This window comes from Phyllobates terribilis, unplaced genomic scaffold (genome assembly GCF_046119375.1).
Source record: "Phyllobates terribilis strain yellow unplaced genomic scaffold, ASM4611937v1 Scaffold_3__8_contigs__length_932513732, whole genome shotgun sequence".
In the NCBI taxonomy this organism is placed as follows: Eukaryota; Metazoa; Chordata; class Amphibia; order Anura; family Dendrobatidae; genus Phyllobates; species Phyllobates terribilis.
Window position 1 is genome coordinate 753090320 of NW_027362763.1, and position 26782 is coordinate 753117101.

Sequence of the window (26782 nt, forward strand, 5' to 3'; positions counted from 1 at the left end):
GCAACTGGAAAATCCCGCTGGTCAGGGGGAGTTTGTAGGCCTACCGTGCTGACTTCACTCTTTCTTGGCTATCCTGCTGTAGTGTAGTGGTAGCCCACGTCTCTGAGTGTACCGTGTTGTTCTCACCCGTATGACTGGCGACTCGGGCCTTCTGTACTTCTCACCCCTCCGGTGCAGTAGTGGTCCCTCTCGTGTGGCTGAGCCTCCGGGCTTCCTTGGGCCAGAGGACTTGAAGTCCCCTGCGTGGTGGTTTTCTGCTGCTGGGCTTATAACCCTCACAGCCTCGGACTCCAGTGTCCGGCTTTGTACGTCTCTAGGCAGGACGAGCTCTGCTAGCTCCCCTCCTGGCCTTGTGTTCCTCCTCTGCCTACAGGGACTCCTCAGCCTGCTGCTGACCTGTCCCTATCTGCAACTTGTCTGGAACTTGTCTCTGGCTGGACTCTCTAACCCCGCCCCAGATCCAGTTTATAAAGGACAGGTTTCTCCCCTCCCTGGACTGAGGCAGGAGGTGCTGCATGCTAATTGTCCCCAACCAGGGAACCTCCCACCTGCTCTCAGACATGACATTGCTGCCACTGTGGTGACCAGACCTGGGATGCCACAGCTCCATATGGCATCTGATTTTTTTTGGGTGCACCCAAATGTGAGTCTCATCGAACACTCTAAAGTAACTATTGCATACTGTGATTTTTTTTTTTTTGTTTTAATTTTCTTTGGTCCATGTACTGTCCGTTTTTTCACTGACAGCACTTGGACTGAAAATATGCTCATAGGGGAAGTCTGTTGAAAAATGTAGGATACAAATAATATAATTTCCAGAAATGGTGTTATTCCTCACGTTCACAAACAACCACTGAACAACCATGTGAAATGACAGCTACGTAGGCCTCCGAGGCTTAATCCGTTAATGCCTCTTACTTGGACGCACTTGTTGCATATTTAGGCAATATTGTGCACAAATGTTTCTAAAGAGGACATTTACATATTTCTAAGGAAAACTGTGACTAATAATTCCAATTTTGTATAATCTGAGCAGCCGAGACTTAGACTTTCTCTCTGCCAATGATTTGCCATCGGGTGATTAGCTTTGGATGAGAGGACCTAATTATATAGGAACATTTAATCTAAGCTCAATTAGCTATTATAGCATTATATGCAAATCTCTTGTACTTCCATTAATTAAAGAAATCACTACATAACTACTCTCCGCAGTCCAAGGAAAACATGCTAATAAGTTATATACTGGAGAATTCATCCGCTTCTCATTATACAGTCACATCTTCTATTTGTGGTTATTGCCTCAGTTTTATCACTTGTTAGAGAATATTCCAGTTCATCTGTAGGTATATCTGACATGTAAGGTGTGGAGGAGGACTCCCCATTTAAAGGTAGTCTGACTGACAGAAGAAACCATGCACATCACCTTGTATCTGATATAATCGCTGCCTCCGTTCAGCAAAATTGAAGTTTTAGCTAATATGCCGGTTAGGGTGCTTGGTGCACCCTTGGCGAGGCCAGGAGGCTGAGTGACTAAGGGATTGTCTGACAGTAGAAAAAAATACTAGCAACAGTATATATAAGCAATGCGTAATATCTAAATAAAATAGCAATACTCAGCTCTTAAATTATCTGCCGCTTCCAGTGGACCCCTTTGTTAGTGTCTTGTACCACTGGCTATAGCAGTGAACCACAAACAAAGTACATTTTAAATAATAGATCTTGGAATAATAATATCACTGTTTTCTGGACAGAGGGGGAAGCATAAGTCACTTATGATAAATGAGTATACAGATGAAACAGCAAGGGCTTACAGCTGCTGTATTTGGAGGGAATACATTTCTCTGTCTGTTTTATCACAGGAGCAAGTGCTTGTGCCATGTCTCCAGCCCTCTGAGGTAATTACAGATAAGATCAGTGACCTATAAGCTCACGGCTGCCGGAGCTCATATGTCACTGAACTAATTTATGATGAGCTCACAAGACTGGTGTTCTGCACAAACACTCACTCCTGTGATATAACAGACAGGGAAATGTGTTGCCTCAGAAAGCAGCAGCTTCGAGCCTTTGTTGTTTCGTCTGTAAATGGTTATTATAAATGATTTGTCACCCCCTCCCATCCTAACATGGCCAGGAGATGTGGTATTCTTCTTGTTCCAAGATCTATTAATTAAAATGTACTTTGTTTGTGGGCAACACCTTTAAGTAAGACGTGACAGTATAAGGCATTAATATCATATTGGAGAGGGACCAACACCAGCACCCTACCCGTCAGCTGTTATCACCTTTGGCGGCCGGTTGTAAACTGTACAGAGCAGAATGGCGCACTACATACATTGTTTAGTAACCGCAGCTCGTTATTGCTGATCAGCTCCTATTCTACTCAGTATGGTGTTCTGCTCTGTACCCAGTTAAATCCGGCCTGTGCCGGAGGTGATAATGGCTGAACGCTGGTGGTATGTGGTGTCAGACCCCCACCGACTTTATATTACAGACCTATCTTAAGGACAGATCGTCAATACAAAAGTATAGGACAACCACTGTAGCAAATGTCGATTGTGGTGTTTTTTGTACGTACAGTACAGACCTAAAGTTTGGACACACCTTCTCATTTAAAGATTTTTCTGTATTTTCATGACTATGAAAATTGTACATTCACACTGAAGGCATCAAAACTATGAATTAACACATGTGGAATTATATACTTAACAAAAAAGTGTGAAACAACTGAAAATATGTCTTATATTCTAGGTTCTTCAAAGTAGCCACCTTTTGCTTTGATGACTGCTGTGCACACTCTTGGCAGAATGCTGACAGGTAGTATATTGCAAACTGTCAGCATTCTGCAGCCTAGGTACACTTACAGAATAGGAAAAGATCCTGGACAACCCCTTTAAGAAAGACAGATGTGAGAATGCTCGCACCTGTTCAGGTCCACAGACTTATTGTTGCAGTAAATTTGTTTCTAATTTTACAGGAATAGTCAAGGTCTTGGTGAAGACATTGAAGTAGATGACGTCTCTCCCTGCCCTCCACTGACAACTGACACGGAAGCAACAGCACATCCAAAATATGCTCCATCGCCTACCACAAGCAGCTCCAGGACTAATGGAAAGATTTGCAACGACCTGGTAGGATTTTATTTGCTCTATATTTTCTTGGTTATAAATATTTTATAAAAAAAAAATGTCAACAATCTTTTATTTCTTCTATTTAATTTTTTTTTTAACCCCTTTACTACTATAGACGTATCCATATGTCCAGGTCACCTGCTACTTACCGACCTTGAACATATGGATACGTCTAGGCAATCGTGCGTACATAGAGGCTGATTCTGACAACTGACACCCGGCTCTCATTGCCTACACCGCTTCCGGCACTTTAACCCGGGAGAAGCAGAAGCCTCTCTGCTCTTGCATCGGCGGGGGCCCGATTGTTGCCATGGTTACCTGATGTCGTCATGACTACATCCGGGTCACCAGGCACTAGCAAGGTAGTTATATCATGCGCAGTGCATGATGTAACTAACTTGTGTCTGCAGGGCTGACAGTTAAAAGGCATAGCAATGATCCTGCACTGCTATGCCTTATAACTGCGATCAGACTGAAGAAAGTGAAAGTCCCATAGTGGGACAAAGTAAAAAAGTGAAACGTTTTTTAAAAATATTTTTTTAAAAATCGCAAAATAATACAAGTATGTGTGTGTATATACAGGTGCTTCTCACAAAATTAGAATATCATCAAAAAGTTAATTTATTTCAGTTCTTCAATACAAAAAGAGAAACTCGTATATTATAGAGTCATTGCAAACAAAGTAATCTATTTCAAGTGTTTATTTCTGTTAATGTTGATGATTATGGCTTACAGGCAATGAAAACACAAAAATCATTATCTCAGTAAATTAGAATAATTAATAAAAAACACCTGCAAAGGCTTCCGAAGCATTTAGAAAGGTCCCTTAGTCTGTTTCAGTAGGCTCCACAATCATGGGGAAGACTGCTGACTTGCCAGATGTCCAGAAGGCAGTCATTGACACACTCCACAAGGATGGTAGGCCACAAAAGGTCATTGCTAAAGAAGCTGGCTGTTCACAGAGTGCTGTATCCAAGCATATTAATGGTAAGTTGAGTGGAAGGAAAAAGTGTGGTAGAAAAAGGAGAAAAAGACCTGGACTGTTGCTCAGTGGTCCAAGGTGTTGTTTTCAAATGAAAATAAATTTTGCATTTCATTTGGAAATCAAGGTCCCAGAGTCTGGGGGAAGAGTGGAGAGGCCACAATCCAAGCTGCTTGAGGTCCAGTGTGAAGTTTCCACAATCACTGATGGTTTAGGGAGCCATGTCATCTGCTGGTGTAGGCCACTGTGTTTTATCAAGACCAAAGTCAGCGCAGCCATCTACCAGGAAATTTTAGAGCACTTCATGCTTCCCTCTGCCGACAAGCTTTTTGTAGATCGAAATTTCATTCTCCAGCAGGACTTGACACCTGTCCACACTGCCAAAAGTACTAATACCTGGTTTAAAAATAACACTATCACTGTGCTTGATTGGCCAGCAAACTCGCCTGACCTTGTCAAGAGGAAGATGAGAGACATCAGATCCAACAATGCAGACGAGCTGACGATTGCTATCAAAGCAACCTGGGCTTCCGTAACGCCTCAGTAGTGCCACAGGCTGATCGCCTCCATGCCACGCCGCATTGATGCAGTAATTGATGCAAAAGGAGCCCCGACCAAGTATTGAGTGCATTTACTGAACATACATTTCAGTTGGTGAACATTTAGGATTTTAAAAACATTTTTCAAGCTGTTGTTATAAAGTATTCTAATTTACTGAGATAATGACGTTTGTGTTTTCATTGGCTGTAAGCCAAAATCATCAACATTAACAGAAATAAACACTTGAAATAGATCACTCTGTTGGTAATGACTCTATACAATATATGAGTTTAACTTTTTGTAATTGAAGAACTGAAATTAACTTTTTGATGATATTCTAATTTTTTCAGAAGCACCTGTATATAAAAAAACTGTCCCACTATTTAACCCCTTTAGTGAACACCATAAAAAATAAGTAAAAACAGAGGCAAAAAATGATGCTTTATTATCATACTGTCAAACAAAAGTGGAATAAAACGTTATCAAAAAGACGAATGTAAATAAAAATAGTACCGCTGAAAGCATCATCTTGTCCCGCAAAAAACAAGGCGCCATACAGCTTCATCAGCTGAAAAATAAAAGTTATAGCTCACAGAATAAAGCGATGCAAAAAGAATTTTTTTTTCTACAAAATAGTTTTTATTGTGTAAAAGCGCCAAAAAAACGTTACTGGTAGCACAAAGATTGCTCTGCGGGAAAAACAAGATAATCTTGTAGTTATGATACCTTTTAATGGCTAACAAAAATAAAATAAATGATGTTACAAGGCAAGCTTTTGAGACTACTTAGGTCCCTTCGTCAGGCGTGGTATGACAAGATATATGAAGAAACACAAATATATGCACACAAAAAAATAAAAAAAAGAAAAGCAGATGCATGGCATAATAAATTGACATTTAAATAAACAAACAAAACTGAGCTTAGAGAGTGAGTCCTTAATTGGATTAGATTAGTTGTGTGAAAGTTTTATGGTCCTGGTGCCCTCGCTGTTTCTGGAGCAGATTTCTTAGATTTTTTTCAGAAGATCTTTTAGTTCCATGGATGTACGGTACATTCTGGTATCGTCCACATGTTTGGCATTTCTGTAGCGATGAGAGCCTGCCTTATTTACTGGTGCGTGTCTCCAGAAGCACGAGCTGGGCACAACGTACTGGTCACTACAACGGCAGTTTGCAACATCCACTGCTTCTTGTTTCTGGAAAACACCCATGAAGTCAAAAGTCGTCACTACACCTGTAGATAATTCCCAAAGGGGTATAATTTACAAAATGGGGTCACTTAAGGGGGATTCTGCTCTTCTAGCACTTAGGGGCTCTGTATATGGAGTCCGCAAACTTTTCTAGAATAATCTGCGCTCCGTCCCTCTGGAGTCTCACCGTGTGGCTAAGCAGGACTGTACAGCTGCATATCGGGTATTTCTACATTCAGCAGAAATTGTTTAACAATTTTTTTGCCATTTTTACCCATTTCCCAGTGTGAAAATGTAAAATCTGGGGCTGAAACAAAACTTTGGTGGTAAAAATGTAATTATTCTTTCTTCACCGCCCCATAATATAAAACTCTGTAAGGCACATGTGGTGTCAATATGCTCACTGCACCCCTATATGAATTAATTGAGAGGTGTAGTTTGTAAAATGGGGTCTTTTATGGGGGGTTCTGCTGTTCTGGCACCTTAGGGGCTCTGCCAATGTGACATGGCACCGTCAAACCAGCCCAGCAAAATCTGAACTCCTATATGGCGCTCCTTCCCTGCTGAACTTTCCCCTGTACCTCAAAAGTAGTTTTCGACCACATATGGAGTACCCATGTACTCATGAGTAATTGCACAACAAATTTTGGGGTTCATTTTCTCCTGCTATCCTTGTGAAAATGAAAAAAATTGAGACTAAAACAACATTTTTGTGGGAATTTTTTTTTTTCGTTTTCACAGATCAACGTTGTAAAATTTTGTGAAACACCTATGGGTTCAAGGTGCTCACCACACATCTAGATAAATTCCTTGAGGGGTCTAGTTATCAAAATAGGGTTACTTGTAGGGGTTTTCCACTGTTTAGGCATATCAGGGGCTCTCCAAACACGACATGACACCCACCAACCATTCCATCAAAGTCTGCTTTCCAAACCGCCACTCCTTCTTTTTTTAGCTCTGCCGTGCAATCAAACAGTAGTTTACCCCCACATATAGGGTATCTGCGTACTCAGGAGAAATTGCACAACAAATCTTGGGTTCCATTTTCTCCTGTTACCATTGTGAAACGTTATACCCTCTATGTTATAAACTTCTGTGAAGCACCTGGGGGTTCAAGGTGCTCGCCACACATCTAGGTAAGTTTCCTGAGGTGTCTAGTTTCCAAAATAGTGTCACTTGTGGGGGGTTTCCACTGTTTAGGCACATCAGGGGCTTTCTAAATGCAACATGGCGTCTGCTAATTATTCCCGCAAATTTTGCAAAAGTCAAATGGCTCTCCTTCCTTCTGAGCCCTGCTGTGTGCCCAAACAGTGTTTTTCCCCTTATATTGGGTATCGGCGTACTCAGGAGAAATTGCACAACATATTTTGGGGTCCATTTTCTCGTGGTACCCTTGCGTAAATAAAAATGTTTGGGTCTAAAGTGTAATTTTTTTGGTGAAACAAAGTTAATTGTTCATTTTTTTTCTTCCACAATCCAAAAATTCCTGTGAAGCAGTGAAGGGGTTAATAAACTTCTTGAATGTGGTTTTGAGCACCTTGAGTGGTGCAGTTTTTAGAATGGTGTCACTTTTGGGTATTTTCTGTCTTATATACCCCTCAAAGTCACTTCAAATGTGATGTGGTCCATAAAAAAAAAAAGGTTTTGTAAATTTTGTTGTAAAAATGAGAAATCGCTGGTCAACTTTTAACCCTTATAACTTACTAATGGAAAAAATTTTGTTTCCAAAATTGTGCTGATGTAAAGTAAACATGTGGGAAATGTCATTTATGAACTGTTTTGTGGGACATATCTCTCTGATATAAGGGAATAAGAATTCAAAGTTTAAAAATTGCAAATTTTTCAACATTTTTGCCGAGCTTCCATTTTTTCACAAATAAGCACAAATCATTTCGAAGGAATTTTACCACTATCATGAAGTACAATATGTCACAAAAAACACTCTCAGAATCAGGGGGATCCATTGAAGCGTTCCAGAGTAACTACCTCATAAAGTGACAGTGGTCAGAATTGTAAAAATTGGCCTGGTCATTAAAGTGCTAACAGCCTTGGGCGGGGGAAGGGGGGGTAAAGGGATTAAAAAGCTGGAAAACTTGCTGAATTAAACATTAGGCATGTATAGTTACTTTTTTACTATGTTTACAAGTTCAAGATTTACTAATGACAAATCCAAAAAGTATTTACAAGAGAATTGACAGCAAATATCTGAAGCCGACACTTGGATGTCTGCCATGGATGTCTCAGTTGATACACGAATTTGCCCAATTATCCCACAGGGATAATCTGCTGTTTTTCTGTGCAGCATGTCTAAGAACAATGAACATTAATGAGCATTCATTTTTCTGGACTACAGGCACAAAGCCATGAAGTGTTTTGCTGGAGCATGAGAATATGGCAAGGAGCGCACCATATCCTAAACGTGTTAAAGGTGCTTAGGATTACATTCACCTGTATCAGAATTGCTGAGAAGTTTCCTTCAGGAATTTCAGATAGAAATACAGTAGCAGAAATGTGGATTAGATTAAACTAATCTCATCCACACAATGAAAAAAATGTATTCAGCAAATTTGACCTTTTGCTTTTAAATCCACAGTTTGTCAGTTCCCATTCCTGTTTGGTCAAGGATTTATTGTGGATTTTTCCATAGTTCCTGGATTAAGTCAAAATATGCAAGAAAACCCAACTCTTACTCGTTACCTGCAAAAGAACCCGCTGATCATATGAGAAGAAAAAAAGCAAAAAAAAAAACCCCCCTATAACTTCTCTCTCATCAAGGACCAGGAAACCTTTGTCAGAGAAGTTTCTAGGAAGGTGAAAATAGTATTTTATTTTATATGATCGGCTGTGTTTTATTTTTTTCACCAAAATCTGTTCTAGAAAGTTGCGGAATTGCCGCAGAGATCTTCTGCACTGAATCAGGAACTTGTCAGTGTACCTTAAATTGGTTGTCCGGACACTAATCTTAGGATAGTAGATTTTGTAGCTCTTCACAAATTTATACACAACGCAGAAAATTTAATCCACACTCTGATAAACCAGCAGCCTGACGTGTGATCGCGAACCTCAAGTCCTTGAGCCGCGAGCCAAAGCCTCTGCTGAGCAGCGATATCACACTTCTAGTTGTTATATAGGAAATGCTGAGGCTGACACTTTTGTGTGCCACATATCAGCGGCTTTAGCTTCTGTGTGTTATTCTGTAAATGACATATTGCCAGTCATCTGCAGTATTTGGGATTACATTTCACAATTATTGTGATTGCATCTTAGCCTCTACCTTCCTTGGCCGCTCATCTCATCCTGACCCTCAGCAGGAATTCCTTCTTCTCCATCAATTCCTTCTTGCCGCTGACATTTCTCTTCTCTCCAAGCGTCTGCGGGAGAGGAACTGCGGCTGATTGCTTGGAGCTCGGGCTGACATATCTTACTCCTGGCGATCATTCGTTTCTTCGGCATCAGATCAAATGAGTAGGGAAGACTGTATAATCTTGTAAATGACAATTTCACCCTTTCCTTTATGCTTATTAGTGGCCTTTTATATGAATAAAGGCATCCCACCATGAGTCTGATGAAACATTTTATCTGAACACACATCAGTTTTCATATTCTTCTGATATCAAAGCAATTAAAATTCTCAACGTTTTCTTTTTTAAAGTTTTTTTGTTTCCTTTCCACCACATTACACTGTTGATTCACAGGTTTGTTTGTTTTTTTAATCTCCTTAATATTAGTAGAATTTATACTCAAAACTTAGCTATACACTCGGGTCTCAAGTCTTCATGAATGGCAATGTACACTCACGTTTTGATCTGGGGTTGTGTTGGAGTTAGAGGCGCCTGATTCATTAAGAGACGCACACCTTTTAATGAATCAGGCGTGTCTTAAACGTTTATTGTGCAACTCTGCACCTCGGCAGAAATCTTACTCCAGTCAGAGATTGGAATAAGATTTGTTGTGTAAACTACGCCACAGGTTGTCATGAATTAGAAAAGTGGGGTTTTCTACAAACCGTTCCTCCTTTTTCCCCGCCCCAGTAAGACCCATTTTGGCATACCTAGTTGTACTTCGCATGAAAATGCCAGAGGTCGCTAATTTTTGGCGTAACCTCACGTTGTAAAAATTTTTTGTTATTTTTTTAAAGTGTCTTACACCAGATTTCCAGCATAACCACTTTGAAGAATTGGGGCCTTTGTTTTTTTTTTTATTTATAAAGCGCTTATGCATAACCACTGTCTTGAGAATAAATCTTCATTACATATTTGAGTCTCTTTAAAGTGAACTTCTCAGCTGATACATGTCACCCAATCCATGTGCAGCATGTATCCCGCACTAGCTATATTATCTCACGCAGGTATGTTTGACTCTGAAACGGCGCATATAGGCAGAGACCTGTCAATCCAGGGTAGCGGGTGGGAGAAGCCACCAAGGCTTTTACAGTATAATTTTCTCTGAAACACCACAATATTTGAGTCACACATGCCTAGCTGAGGTCATACAGCCAGTGCCAGTTACATGCTGCCCATGAATCGGCTGTCAGGTTCACCTTTAATAAGAGCAGGGTACCACCCGAGCTGCATCTAGACATATCATTCAGCCAACCAATACTCTGCTCTGTACTGATGAGGAGCAAAACCCCTGAAACAGTTCTGTGTACAGGTGGGTCTTTGGTTTGATTGGTACGAGTTAGTTTATGACCTTTTTTCCCATGGAGCATTGCCTTGAAAACTAAGGCCTATTTTGTCGGGGCAACTTTAGTTAATGATTGTTCCTACGTAAGCTAATTCCCAAGTGGACAATCATCACTCAACGAATAAGCTAAGCGCTTGTTTGTTGGGTGTGATGATTTTTAAGCAGCCTTAAAAATCATCATGCTCTGCAGCACATCTTCCTGCGAAAATGGGTGATGTGCTGCTGATAACATGATGTTCTATGCGCACAGAACAATTTTACTAACAATCTTTCTGTGTGCATGGTTGGACGATCTAAGCAGGTGATTAAATGACTGCAGATCCGCTTGCATGTAGCCGATTGTTGGTCGTTTAACGGCTGATGTTGACCCTTGGAACTGAATGAAATACAGAATCAATGGATTGGACTTACACATGCTCAACCTCCACTTCATTGGATAGGACTCTGCAGAGCCATGTTCTCTGGATCGGTGGGGGTCCCAGCTATTGGTAGGATAGGGGATAACTTAAAGAGGTTTCCACTACTTATACATTGATGCCCTATCCATATTCATCAATGTCTGATCTTCCAGGATCCGAGATCGGCGGCGGTCTTTAAAAATGTGGTACAAACCCTGGTACATACTAATATTGTTTTTTTCTATTTAAATGCATCTTGTTTGAACTCATACTGACATCATTCTCCCGATTATTGTGCATAGGAAGGACGCTGTCAGTGTCAGGAGGATAGGAGGGAAAACTGCATTTCATGAATACATCAAATTACTTATTCACATTGCTGGCGTCATGCTGCAGCTATAAAACTAATAAACTTGTTAATTGAAGATAAAACATAGGTTGGAAATAAGTGTGCCTGCAGTACACATGTATGCTGACAGGTTCCCTATACGTGAGCACCTTGTCATGAATTGCTTTACATCCAGTTCTACCGGTCAGGCTCCAGAACAAGGCTCATTGTGCGCATAGGGTATTACTATGCACTAACTTATATGAAGTGTAATGCATAATTTTTCACCACATTGCGATAAAGAGGCAGTGACCCAGGTTAGTCATCCAACTTAAACGTCTTTATTTTCTACTCACAGACAAAAATCCAGAACTTTATCCTCCGGTTCGCAGCCAGATTGTCCTTAACAGTCCGCTGACATGGGCGACTTCACCACTGTATCACTCGAGGGTGCGTCAGTAGCTTTGCCTTCTCTGACCTAAGTTCAGTCTCACACAGACCTGTATTGCATATAACCTCCTTCTCTGCTGCTTGCAAACAAAACGCTGACATACCCAAACCTCAACTGAAAGTATAAATGGTTTTCGTAGTCGTGGGCCACTCACAAGAACCGGAGTGGAGGGAGGGATCCGCCCCACTACCATCCTGTAGATCTCTTCAAAAATAAAAGCCCATGTCAGGTTTTACTAAATCTGACTGGTCAAATACTTTGACCAAGTCCACACACTCTTTTATTTTAGATTGTAACCACAGCTGTGGCTGTAATTACAATGCACTCCAGTGGGTTTAGTATGTTTCTATACGTATCCTGGGGGACATGTAATGACCTTAGTATATAATTCCTCTCACAGAAGCCATCAGACGCCTGTCTTTATTTTCTCCTCAGTCATAGGTAGGGAGCAACCAACAGGTCACTAATCCTGTCTAATACACAGAAAGTGTAAACTTTGACTAGGCAGTCTTACAGTGTCCCAAATATATCACAGGGGCTCATGTTTGTTGATATATTTGACGCACTTTTAGGCACTTTTTTTTTTTTTTTTTTTAACTTTACACCATCTCTTGTTTGGCTTTTTTAGATGAGTATTTTGCTCCAAACTTTTGCCACACCTCGGCGTGTCTTATGCATTAAAGGGAATCTATCAGCAGGTTTTTGCTATGTAATCTGAATACAGCATGAGGTAGGGGTTAAAACACAGAATCCAGCGATGTGTCACATGGTGTTATTTACTTAGACTGAAGCTTTAATCACCTGGTGATTATCATTGCTGGGACTACAGCAGTGCTTGAGCTCTAGTCCGACTCCGCCCCCTCCTCTGATAAGCAGCTCACTTTCTATAGACTATATACACAGAGAGCCTGATGTGGGCAGGGTTAGCTTTCTCAGCTCTGATTCATGCCAAATCTAAAAGCTGATTGTGTCACAACTGCTGCACCCAGTAAACTAAGTGATGCATCCTTGGATTCAGCTTCTCTTTGTCTACAGTACAGACCAAAAGTTTGGACACACCTTCTCATTTAAAGATTTTTCTGTATTTTCATAACTATGGAAATTGTACATTCACACTGAAGGCATCAAAACTATGAATTAACACATGTGGAATTATATACTTAACAAAAAAGTGTGAAACAACTGAAAATATGTCTTATATTCTAGGTTCTTCAAAGTAGCCACCTTTTGCTTTGATGACTGCTTTGCACACTCTTGGCATTCTCTTCATGAGCTTCAAGAGGTAGTCACCGGAAATGGTCTTCCAACAATCTTGAAGGCGTTCCCAGAGATGCCTAGCACTTGTTGGCCCTTTTGCCTTCACTCTGCGGTCTGGCTCACCCCAAACCATCTCGATTGGGTTCAGGTCGGGTGACTGTGGAGGCGAGGTCATCTGGCGTAGCACCCCATCACTCTCCTGCTTGGTCAAATAGCCCTTACACAACCTGGAGGTGTGTTTGTGGTCATTGTCCTGTTGAAAAATAAATGATGGTCCAACTAAACGCAAACCGGATGGAATAGCATGTCGCTGCAAGATGCTGTGGTAGCCATGCTGGTTCACCAGCAAAGCACCGCCACACCATCACAACTCCTCCTCCATGCTTCACGGTGGGAACCAGGCATGTAGAGTCCATCCGTTCACCTTTTCTGCGTCGCACAAAGACACGGTGGTTGGAACCAAAGATCTCAAATTTGGACTCATCAGACCAAAGCACAGATTTCCACTGGTCTAATGTCCATTCCTTGTGTTCTTTAGCCCAAACAAGTCTCTTCTGCTTGTTGCCTGTCCTTAGCAGTGGTTTCCTAGCAGCTATTTTACCATGAAGGCCTGCTGCACAAAGTCTCCTCTTAACAGTTGTTGTAGAGATGTGTCTGCTGCTTCAACTCTGTGTGGCATTGACCTGGTCTCTAATCTGAGCTGCTGCTAACCTGCGATTTCTGAGGCTGGTGACTCGGATAAACTTATCCTCAGAAGCAGAGGTGACTCTTGGTCTTCCTTTCCTGGGGCGGTCCTCATGTGAGCCAGTTTCTTTGTAGCGCTTGATGGTTTTTGCAACTGCACTTGGGGACACTTTCAAAGTTTTCCCAATTTTTCATTTCTTAAAGTAATGATGGCCACTCGTTTTTCTTTTCTTAGTATTTGTATTATGGCAAGAAAAAAGCTGCTAACAGTCTATTCAGTAGGACTATCAGCTGTGTATCCACCCGACTTCTGCACAACACAACTGATGGTCCCAATCCCATTTATAAGGCAAGAAATCCCACTTATTAAACCTGACAGGGCACACCTGTGAAGTGAAAACCATTTACGGTGACTACCTCTTGAGGCTCATCAAGAGAATGCCAAGAGTGTGCAAAGCAGTCATCAAAGCAAAAGGTGGCTACTTTGAAGAACCTAGAATATAAGACATATTTTCAGTTGTTTCACACTTTTTTGTTAAGTATATAATTCCACATGTGTTAATTCATAGTTTTGATGCCTTCAGTGTGAATGTACAATTTTCATAGTCATGAAAATACAGAAAAATCTTTAAATGAGAAGGTGTGTCCAAACTTTTGGTCTGTACTGTACATGCTGCTCTCACATGAGGTAGTAAAAACCTGCTGACAGATTTCCTTTCATATATTTTGTCAGAGTGTAAGCAGATGTTTTACCCACCCATCCCTGGCTTTATATTGTATATTATGCAATGCAGTGAAAGGTGATTAATGTCACTGTAAGGAAACGATGATGAAATTGCTATTGATAAAGTTTAGTTTCATTGAAAAATTCAATTCAATTTCCCTTAAAAAAAAAAAATAAATAAATAAATCCCTCATAGACCTACAATGCCAGAAAAATAAAGACATTACGGCTCTTTCCCTCTGCTCTTTCATACCCAAAATTTTATCTGAAAAATGAATTTGTTTTATTCGACCTTGTCACCTACTCAGAGTGCTGCCATGTGTGGTCTGACGACGATGTGGCACAGTGGGGGACCATCCACTGAAGTACCAAGCATCATGTCACAGAGTACTAGTAGGAGGCTGTGAATATTGATCAATGATGAATAACCCGCTCTGTCGTGAAATGTATCAGCACATGCCGGGAGGAGAAATCCTCAATATGTTTGAGGTATATTCAGCTGTTCTCTTTAACTTGGTAAGGATCAGAAATTCAAATTTTAGATATAATCTATCTTTGTATTTACTAAGGATGGAGATTTCCATTTTATAGTATTTTTGGCTTGTTTAGTAGCTCACTGCTAAGAAAAATTTAGCCTGATTTCCTACCTCAATGTGCTGTTGCAACAGATCTGAGGACACTGCTTTGCCTTTTTTGGTTTGTGATGAAGAACAAGACTGAAAAAGTTCTGCTTGGCTGGTGGAGCCATTCTGTAGCACCAATCTCACCAATTTCCAGGCCAATTTCTAGCCATAACTTAAAAAAAATAAAAAAGAAAGTGGAGCAGATTTGCTTAAAGTTGCAGTTTGCTTTCTGTTGAGTGTGTGATAGGAAAGCTATTTATTGTTTTTAGTACGGCAGTGTTTTGTGGTTCGAGTATGGACCATTATGTATGGGCCTCGTGTGGGTTTCCTGACCAGTACTTGACACTCATAGGCATATACAGTAGTGATGAGCGAGCATGCTCGTTACTCGAGATTTACGAGCATGCTCGGGTGTTTTCCAAGTACCTTCAGCGTGCTCGGTGTTATGTTTTAGTCACTCCATGCTCATGATTTGCGACTGTTTGACAGCTTTAATACATGTGAGGAATGCTTGTTTCTTAGGCATTCCTCACATGTATTAAAACTGTGAAACCGTCGCAAATCATAAGCACGGAGTGACTAAAATATAACCTGAGCACGTTGAAGATACTCGGCAAGCACCCGAGCATGCTCGCTGAAAGGGTTAACAGAACATACTCGCTCATCACTAATATACAGTAATACCTTGCCTTACGAGCTTAACTCGTTCTGTGACCGAGCTCATGACTCAATTTGCTCGTATATCAAATTAATTTCCCCATTAAAAAGAATTGAAATGCTATTAATCCATTCCAGCCCCAAAAACCACACCAATATTTTTTTGTTAGGTGTTTTTAAATAAGAAAAAATAACTTTATTAATAACAAATACAGTAATATATGAAAAACTATTAAACATGTAGTAAATGATTGTACTGTACTTTTTTTATTTTACTTTTTTTTTAATAACTTAATCATCTTCACATGGAAATATAGCAAATATATTGATCCCTAAAGCCAACACTCCAGAGTCAGTGTGCTCATAATAGTGCAGTATACTGTACCTTGCTGCACATGTGAAATAACGTACTGCCACAGAAAAAATAGCAGAAGCGTAAACTAAAAAATAACCATTATTCTATGTACAGCCCCATGTCAAATGCATGCATCAAGCAGTGCTAAAAGTAGTCCACCCCAGGAAAATGGACTGAGCGAGCGACAGCTAGTATCTCGGAAAATTCATAAGTAGATGCACTCGTTAGTCAAGGTATTTGTTAAGGGGACGGTTGCAACAACTTTATTAAAATGAAAGGCAACCGAATCCGGGTTCCGCGATGCAGCCTAGAAGACTGCGGCCGAACACCCACTGGGTTAGAGTGTAAAACAACCAACTTAAAGTGTATATCCCTCCAGTGTTACTACACACCGGGACGGGAAAGGATTCGCACTATCTCCGTTAACTACACGGAAGATGTGCGACAACTAACGTAGCTGTAGCTCTGTTGACTGCACAGAGGCTATGCAGCAGGGGCTAGGAAGTGTGTGTGTGACTCACTCTGGAGTGTACATGCTCCCAGCCGGTCTGTGACCAATCTGCGCAGTAACTCTCCCAGTGGCTAACAGGCGGTGCTAGGGATACGGAACCCGCAGTCTGCTCGGGGCGTATAGCAACCCCCTTGTCGGAGCCAGACTGCCAAACGGAAACTACCTGCCTCCCTCCCGCTAAGCCTGCCTAAGCGACCTGTGCTAATCAGCCGAGCGAACTCTGGCATCGGCAGGTCACGGAGAGAGCAGCTAGAGAGCACACTAAGCCTGCCTAAGCGACCTGTGCTAATCAGCCGAGCGAACTTTGGCATCGGCAGGTCACGGAGAGAGCAGCTAGGGAGCACGTGGAGCCCAAACAGACATGCGTCCACACATGTACACAACCTAAACGGAATGATCAGAGCGCACCGCCATGCTTGTGGGCGGGCTATTTAAAGACTAAGCCCTGCCCACAGTCGCATTATTGGTCGCACTCCTGATGACGTCACCCGCGGCCAATCAGGCGGTGCCAGGTCACCGGATCAGCTGACACCAAACCACCAATCACGGTCCGCCATGTCACGGCCATGCTCAGTGCAGTACATCCTGGACTTAGGCTGTAGCTGCCCTGTTCCCCTCCGCAACCTATGCTTAACACTACTAGGAACGAAGACCTGAGAGACAACTTGTACATCTCGTGCACTAGCTAGGCGTTGGGACCGACGGCGATGCTGAGCAGCATCTGCCCTGGCTGGACCAGAATGGCAGACCACAGAATCCACTGATGATTCTGACCCAATTTCAGACTCCGCAAACGCCCAACGCCTAACAGTATTACTGTGTGAGGCTGTAGAGTTTGGGTCAGGAGTCTTGTTGCCAATTCATGCATAGTGGTCTGAATATAGACTGCGAACTATGGATGTATGAAATCAACATGTAAAATAAAATCTGGCAGATACACTGAATATTGCTGAAAATGCCCACTTGGCCAATTACTGGTGCAGCGTTAACCCACCTCTGTCGGTGATTGCCATATGGGTGTGCTGGCCATGTCTGGTGCAAGACCGGGTAAGCTTAGGAACGGCATGTGGGGGATCTCTGAGGACAACTATCACTTTGTTTATTATTTTATAATTGGTCTCTGCCATTTTTTTATTTTTTGGCTGAAAGATTCCTTCACATTTTCTAATTTTTGACTAAACTTTCGATACCGAGGCAGAGAAAGGGGGCTGGCTTAGCTAATCAACGTAACCAGAAAGTCAGCCCCTTCATGTCTCAAAACGATGGGGGAAAGGAAACGCTTGTCGCTTATGGACTGAGAGCTTGGTTCTGTTCTGAAATCGGTCACGATGGAGCCGCCATGATTGAAGTATTAGTAAGATTCTTCAAGTTCCATTTGAACAACTTTGTATCTGTCTGGACAACCACTCTAATACTATATATATAAAACCCTGGGGAAGGTGTGGATACAGAGAGCTCGGGATTAGTTTTTGCCGACACTGTAATCGTGTTTTTCTCAATATTTAACTGTCAAATGATTTTCCTCTCCATTGCATTTCTGTATTACAGCCCTCTGCTCTCAGCTCTGAAGGTGATGCGAAACCAGTAAGACCTGCACCTAGGAAGCGTCTTCTTCCAAACTGGATGTTGGTGGGAGATCTCCCAGTTCAGGCTCTTCCCACCCCTGTTATTACCGCAGGTAGGTTAGTTCCTGGCTCTTATCTGTTCCTCCTTGTATAATCATGTGTGAATAATGCGTTCAAACACTTGTCATGATTTTCCTGGTAATCGGCACATGCTGGATTCTCTGTAATTGTGTGTGTACCCAGTACACATTATAGAGTCTACAATGTCTGCATTAATTGTTTCCTCTGTGTATTGTCCAGTTCTAGGAATTGTATTTGATTTCATTGTGCAGCTTACAGCGGGCAGTGCTACCGCACATCCGTTACTTCTGGAATATCTCAACAGCATTACATGACTATTCTAGCAGAAAATACTTATTCTCCGTCTAGTGGGAAAGTGATAAATATGACGTAATTGGGTTCCAACATCTGAAAACCCCACCGATTTGCTATTACAATACCATTTCAAAGGATGTCAGATGGTTTTTTCTTATGTATAGATTATATTGACTGTTAAACACCTATATAGAACGATGCAAGCCGATAAAATCAAAACAATCTTTATTAATAAGTAAAAAGAGAGACAAATGTACAGTAATAACCAACACATACCTATAAAAAATGAAAGACACAGGTAAAAAGCCAGGGAATATCACCATAAGAAAAGTAAGTACATAGTTAGCACCAAGCGGGATAGATACGAAAACGTAACCATAAAGGTATATATGTTAGCAGATCACCAGGTGTATGGCATAAATTAGTAGATGATTAAGGGGGTAAGAAAAATAAGTGCATCAGTTGCAATTAAGCCCAAATATATAACTAAATGTATAGACACTAATAAGTGAACAAATGGATGTAAATAAAAAATAAATATAACATCAGATGCTGAATGTCGAATCTCATAAACAAAGTAGTGTGCTGTGTTAGTTAACCTAATGAGTGGCAATAAGGTATATATAAACTAAGTAACTACATCAGTTGTAAGTGGAACCTCAGATAGGTAACTAGAGAAATTACAGTTATGTTATATATAGCATGGTATAGTGAAAGGTGATGCCCCACTGCACCCGATGCGCGTTTTGCAACAAACAGCTTTGTCCCTGAATGTCTCTTTTTACTTTATTAATAAGATTGTATTGATTTTATCGGCTTGCATCGTTCTATATTGGTGTTTTATGTATCTGTATGCATTAGAGCCTTACTATATATGGATTGTGTATAAAGGTGTTCATGATATTGACTGTATTAGCAATAACTGTGTGCTACTCTACAGAATTAAGGTGAAATGGTAAAACAGTCTAGGTAGAAACGTGCTATACAAGAGAACTGCAACTTACAAAAAAAAATATTTTTCAGGTAAAAAAACACTCAAAAGCATTGAGGTGTTTTAAAGGGAACTTGTCAGCTGGTTGATGCTGGCCACACCACGGGCAGCATGAATCAGAAACTGCGCGACTGCAGATGTGCATGTATTATTCTGAAACGCTTTGGCGGTTTATTATGCATTGTGAAAGGCCATGAGTCTTGGGTGACTAGTTTGAGACATATCCCTGGTGGCTTCTCCCCACCTGCTTCCTTTGACTGATGGGTCTCTCACTATGTGTGTATAGGGAGAGACCTGTCAATCATGGGAATCATGGGATGCACCATTTCTGGGACTGCTGAGAGCTGGTATTATTAGCCTCGGAGGGGGCCAGGATTCATGGCCCCTTCCCTGGCTATTAATATCAGGAAATAGCTGTCTGTTTAGCCTTTTCTTATTAGATTTTATAGGGGAACCCTACGTCAATTCTTTTTCTGGAGTCCCCTTGTAATCTAGCCAGTAAAGGCTAAGCAAACAGCTGTGCGCTGTTAATAATAGCCAGGGAACATTTTTGGCTAATGGCCCCTTCCCCGGCTACTAATATCAGCTCCCAGAGCCGGCTTTCCCTCTGCTGGTTATGAAAATGATGCGGGAGCCCACGCCATTTTTTTTAATATTAGGCTATATGCCCACGATCCGGATGTAGCAGCGCTTTGGATGCAGCATATTTTTGCTGCGTCCAAAACGCTGCGTTCTATTGAACGCAGGTAAATGCATATGTTTTTTACTGATCCATGCGGATTTACCGCATTCAATACATTCTAGTGGTCAAATTTGACATGCTCCGGTCCTGAAAGACATGCCACATGTCCGTGTCCACGGGTGATCCACAGCTTCAGATGCACGCATAGTGGACATGGGATTTCTAGAATCCCATCCACTTTGCTGGACGCAGCGGGTTTGGCTCTGCATAAACAAACCACTTCAAACCTGCAGCAGCTCCTAATCGTGGCCACGTACCCAAACTCACTCGCAGCATGTCAATTTCTGCAGCGGGGACTCTAGTCATTTTGACCGATTGAAATGTCATATGCGGTAGATCCGCATGCATTGACAACAAAAGTGTGTCATTAGAACACAGTGTTTTGGATGCAGCAAAAATATGCTGCATCCAAAGCGCTGCTGGTAGCGGCTAACAAAACAGCTGTGATCTGTTATTAATAACGAGGGAATGTTTGCCTAATGGCACCTTCCTAGGCTAAAAATTGCGGCTCTCCGCTGCCCCAGAAATGACATGAATGGAAATTCTAATGAGATTGGGTTTATTGGATTAGCTGTCACCTAGCCCTTTTGTTTAGTCATGGCAAGGTGTCAGTCAGACCCTTTCATTACTACACCTAAGTAAACTAAAGTAAAGACTTAAATAAACACACACACACACAGAGTAAACACTTTATTTGAAATACAACAGACACATTCTTTAATCATTTAAATATATACTCACCCCAGGTTGGAAGGAAATCCAAGGGTTAAAGCGATGTCTCACATTTCTTTTTTCAAATATCTTTATTTAAAAAACGCGTCAAAATCACAGCAAAACGCACGTTTTTGCTGCCAAGAGATGCAGAAACGCTGAAGAAGTTTCTGCAATCAAATCCTGAACTTTCGGACATAGCCTAAGTCTGGTTTATGTATTTACATACATTATTCCTCCTCACTTCCCTGAGTGGGGGAGGGGGAGAGATATAGGGATGATTCAGGAGTTCAGCAAGGTACGTTGGCCCAGCATCTTCACCATCAGAAGCAATCTGGGGAGCAGGGACAGCTAGGGTGCCCCTAGCATTGGGGACAGGGAAGGACCCCCTAGCCTGGGTAGTCCGACAAGAGTTGTGAAAATACATTTCTGCACCAAAACACTGCAGTAGCAGCAAAATGAATGAGATTTTTCAAGTCTCATCCACACTGCTTATTTTTTCCTTACAGATTTGATGCAGTTTCTAATTTGAAGCATGTGAATTTTTCAGTTTTTTTGCAGCATTTTTCATCCATATAAATGAATGGGAAAATGCATAAAAAAATGTGCTCGTAAACAGTGCTTTTCCTGCCAAGAGATGCGTTTTTGGTGCAGAAATTTCTGAAGCAAATACTCAATATGTGTACACTTATACAGCCATTCTGTTGTGGATTTTCACTGTACACCAGTCCCATCTGGCCTTTCTAATAATGTATGCGCTTTGTATTGTGAAATCTAGTGCCATATCCTTTTTAATCTCTAGACAAAGTTCAGACGGCAACCTATGGCTAGACATGAAGCTATCAAGTCACTCATGGCCCCTATACAACATCATAAATCCTGAACAGGTTTTCAAAGAAGTATAGGAAAAATGTCATTGTCTGCATGTTCAAAGTTGATAGATCCCTTTGCACAAACTTATATATGTAGTTTGTACCAAATCCTCCTTTGTGTTGGACTTGCTTATTCACAGAGAAGACCCTGCCGCACACAGGCCCATTCAAGTGTCTTAAACGTATTAACGTACCCACCACTGTCATCCTGAGATCCGCTCTCGAGGACTAGATTAATGATGAAACTATTTGTACTGTTTTCCTTTTTTTAATATAAACTGTGCAAAGAGTACAGAACCCCATGTAACGATCCTACTGTGAATCTGGATCTTCACAAACTATCATTATTAAAAAATAAAGTGGTCAGGGGGTACTTGCAGGAACATGACTAGATGTAGTTAAAAATAATAATATAACATAAAGGAGGGAAATATGCTCTTGGGATTACTGGAGAACTTTGTGTTATTAGCAGTTGAGTAATAGGATTATACAAATTATCTTCAAAAATGTGCAAAAATCTCTTCATTTCTGATGCAGACAGTTTAATGAGGGCCAGCGGCATAACAACATTCAGAGCCAACCTTCCTCCTTCTCCTTATGGAATAAATCTCACAATGTACAGACACAGTAGAGGTTTATAGTGAAGCTCTATTTCTACAGGACTAGTTTTATTTTTGACTTTTCTAAAGCAAAACCCTGACTTCCTATAAGACATCATCACAAAGATACCTGTTTTATAATTTGTTCAGTGTCAACATCTATAAGTCTGCGATAATGTAAAAACTTCCATGAACAATACGCAGCAAAGCAAAGATAAAACCTCATTTACAATATCAAGGGCTGTACAGCAATGAATGTGGCTCCAAAATAAAACAACCTGACTGTATTATAAGGACTGAAAACGAAATATCTACTATTGAACTAAATAGATATTTTATGTATTTATGTAGCTTAGCTTGAAGCTGTTTTACAGCCGCAACCCATGTGGGGATTGCCTAACAAACAGGCAATCATCGCATGTGTTGTGGCTGTCTTTCAGCTGCGAGGACTCAAACTTATTAATCGAGCACACCCAAGATGCTCGGACAACACGATATCTGAGCATGCTCGCTCATCCCTAATGGTAAGCAATAAATACCTGAACATTGATGGATGCATTAAAGAAGTTCCTCCTGGTTTTCTTTTTTTTCCCTTTATTTCTGCACCACCCACCTGATTGTTTATCACACTCTGCACTTCTTTTATGTACATTTTACTTTCATCCCTGCAGTTCAGCCTCCTGTTTTTTTTCTTTTCTCTTCAGCCTCCCTTTTTGGTTCTTTGCTTTCATCCTTCATGTTCCTCTAGGCTTTTCTATAGCTCCTATGATGCAATAGTACAGCATTACATGGTCTGCTACAGCCACCATCAACTCTATCCAAGATCACACTGTAATGATCCTCCATTGTATATTCTTCTAGCTATATAACTAATATATTATAAATATACAATATGAAAGGCTCATCTGTGTCCTCCTCAACTAGTGACAGAATGAATTTAAAGAAAAAAGACACAACTTGAGTGCTACTTTTTAACAAACAGGTTTTTCAGTGACTGCATCTGTTGCAAAATGATGTTAGTATGAGAAGAGCCCTTGACGTGATATTCCAGTACTTCTACATCAATGGCCTCTCCATAGGACAGGCCACAATATTAGAGAAGAGGGGATCCGATTCTAGGCACAACCGCTGATCCGCTGCGTGAGAGGGTCTGTGGCGCTCGGCCATGCACTACTGCGTCTTCATCGCTCACTTTCCTCCGTACACCAGAATGCTGTACAAGGCACTAAACAGGGAAGGAGAGCGAATGGCCTTGTTTGTTATGACCGGTTTAGCCAAAGCTTGTAGCTGAAAAACAGATCTATAGGCTACATTCAATCAATATATTATTGTCCTTTCTTAGGTTGTACAGTAAACTGATCGTTTCATGTACACCTGGCTGGTATGTGTTAATACACAAAGAAATTGGTTTTGCAAAGCTTGGACATTTGTAGGGCTAACTGGTGTGTCGCCAGATTTCACAATACAAACTACGTCCAATAATAAATGGGTTTTTGACCTGAAAAGAGTGGTGTATTTACTTTGTAAATCAATGTCAGAATGGTTGTATTTGAACGTTTCTATTTGAAAGGAAAAACCTCAATCTCCACCCAACTACCCTGCTTGACAGACTTAGTGTCCCTCTTCACAGCGGCTGAGATCTCACACTGCTCAGTACAAGCTGCAGCGGTCAGTCAGGCTGGGTGGGCGGAGATGAATACTCTTGGACGCGTGAACTCTCTCTCTCTTTGGTTGAAATCATAAAATACTCATCTTAATATCAACATTATCCTGCCAACTTTACATAGATTTTCAAAGTAAGTACACCAGCGTCATCTTAATCTGCAGGTAAATAGTGTTAATACAGTGTTAAAGTCTTTTCCAGTGTACATGGACTTCAGATTTAGGGGTTCTCAGGGCCTATCCTAGTAATGGTCTATCCCTATGATATGTACTGTATCTCTACGATGCTTACATCAAACCATTGCTGGAACAGATATCAGTTGATTGGTGGAAGTTTTAGGTGTTGGACTTCCACAGATCTCGGCTAGGTCATCAATATCTTTGTGCTGGCCAACCACTTTATGGCTTCCGGAAATATTGTTCTAATAATTTAAAGGGGTTTTCCGACAGAAAAATAATACGTTCTGGAAGTGAGGGAATCGAAGTCCCAGCTCCTAATGTGTGGAGAACACTAATGATGAGAAACTGCTCTAAAAGTGATGATGGCAAATTACAGAACATAAGAATCAGGAGAGTTTCTAGACTTATTTGACTAGTATGTGCAGCAAAAGCAGTTTACCTGTCATGAATGAAGGCAGCAGGGATTATTCTTTTACTCCCGTTCTGGATGAAACGACAGGTGGCCTTTTAAACAACTAGTATATAAATGGTCAAAATATAGCATGTTTCATATCCATCCCCAACATGCCCTTGTTGCTGGTGTACTTTCTGACTGTGAGGCAGCATGCTCTGTGAAAGCCAACAAATCCCGGCATCCTCTTTTTCCAAAACTGAGACTTTCTGCAATTGGCTCTGGCTGCATACCACTCTGATCTGTTATTATTAAGCCCGTGTCTTGCTAATAAGTCAGAGCCTTACCTACCTTTCGTATTGGAGTGTCAACTGTTGTCTTACTGTAAGCCCATTTGGGTTCACGCAATTTATGATGAGCTGAAATGAATAGGAAGGGGAGGCCGTCCTCGGTCATGTCAGTACTTCACAGTACCTATTGAGGAGCGGAGTGGGGGTTTAGGACATTATTGATAGCAGAGATAATTTAGCAAATGGAAAATTTTTACGTGTGTAACTCTATGGGAGCTGTAGTATTTTGACATAGTGCCGAGCTTCCCAAAATTTCGAGTATGCAGAAGCACGGTACCTGCAAGAGGAAGTGCCATGGAAAGGTAAGCATAGGGCTAACAAGTGGCACAGCTGTCCATATCATGTCTACCTGTCACATATACCATACTGTCTGTTGGTGTGGTTCTGGAATAAGTTATACCTATAGGTCTGATAGTTTTCTGTAAGCAAGCGCCACTTTTGTCCACTGGCTGTATCTGGTATTACAGCTCATCCCCGATCTCCTGCAATATCATCCGTAACGTTTTATTCTCTTTAAAATAGACATGTCACAAGCAACCCAACCGGCATACATTATTACATAGATATTTTACCTGCTGAGTGGGGTGTAAGAGGAGTCCATCTAAAGAGTGAGACAGGTCAGGAGTCTGAATATTTAGTCCCTGCTCACCCAGTTTGATTGCCAGCTGCAGCTTGTACTGAGCAGCATGAGATTTCAGAAACAGGGAAGAGGGACACTGAGGAGCTGTCAATCAGACGAGGTGAGTGAATGGGGGCATTTAATTGTTCAGATTGGATTATACAGCAACTCGTACATGAGTTTGGTAAGTATACCAGCTTCATAGCATTTAAAAATTCTATGGTATACATTTTCTAGACTTTTTTTTGTTGAGAGTACGATAACTATGTTTTTATTGTAAATCCTCTTTAGGTTCATATATTCATGGGCAGAGATTTTCTGACTGGCAGGGTGAAATATTATTGTTACAAATGCCTAAATACACTCATGGACCTCTATGAAGGCATGATTCCTTATTTACAGAAGACACTAGTTGACACTGTATGTCATTCACAAGGTATAATCAGATTTACTGACACAATTCGAGGCCAGGTTCCTTGGGAAAATTCTGAAATATTCTCCTTGTTCTCTGTGCTTCTTGTACTTTCAAGCCTCTAGAGACAGTGTTCAGTCTTCCATGGTTATTACATAAAATCTCACGGCTCCTTGATGTTCTGTCTCCGGAGGGATACAAGTCGGGCTTGCGGTGGTATTTTTAGGATGGACTGTGCCTAATGTAAAGTTCCTGGCATTGCAATATGCAACAGAAACCCGCACAGATTTGACGTCTGTTCACAAAGCTGCATGTTCTGCCTCGGATGAGGCTCATATCTGTTCCATTTTAATTTTCAAATATTACAAGGCCACTGGTATTTTATGGTGATCGTCTTGAACCTTTTTATGATTTGCAGCATCTTTTGGCCTTTGATGCGAAGAATGAAAGAGAACGGACACATTGACACACACTGCTATGTAACATCTTTTTATATATTTTTTTACTTCACGATAAAATGACTACATAAACCAAAATGCATATATTTAGCTTCTATCTAATCATTATGGAATTATTGTGTATGCAATCCCCCTGTGTAATGGGAAATTATATAAAATAATGTACACATGATCATAGCTACATAAAATTATGGGGAACATTTAAGCCTTGCCCCAATGAACTTTTGGGTGCAGGTTTGTTAATCCCCCATCGCTCTTTATGGCCTGGTTCTCGTCACTCCACCCTTGGACTTCATTATTCGGTTGTACCACCCCGTGTCAAAACAACATTGTAAGAACTCT

At 41.1% G+C, this 26782-nt stretch overlaps 1 protein-coding gene across 1 annotated transcript in view; it reads left to right on the forward strand.

Annotated features, from left to right (window-relative positions):
• The window catches only part of APLF (aprataxin and PNKP like factor), a 236393-nt gene that overhangs the window by 103367 nt on the left and 106244 nt on the right, over positions 1-26782 (forward strand). The window contains exons 4-5 of the mRNA XM_073672188.1: positions 2975-3128; positions 18062-18191. Coding sequence (XP_073528289.1) covers positions 2975-3128; positions 18062-18191 — 284 coding nt within the window. The remainder of the gene's footprint in view (positions 1-2974; positions 3129-18061; positions 18192-26782) is intronic.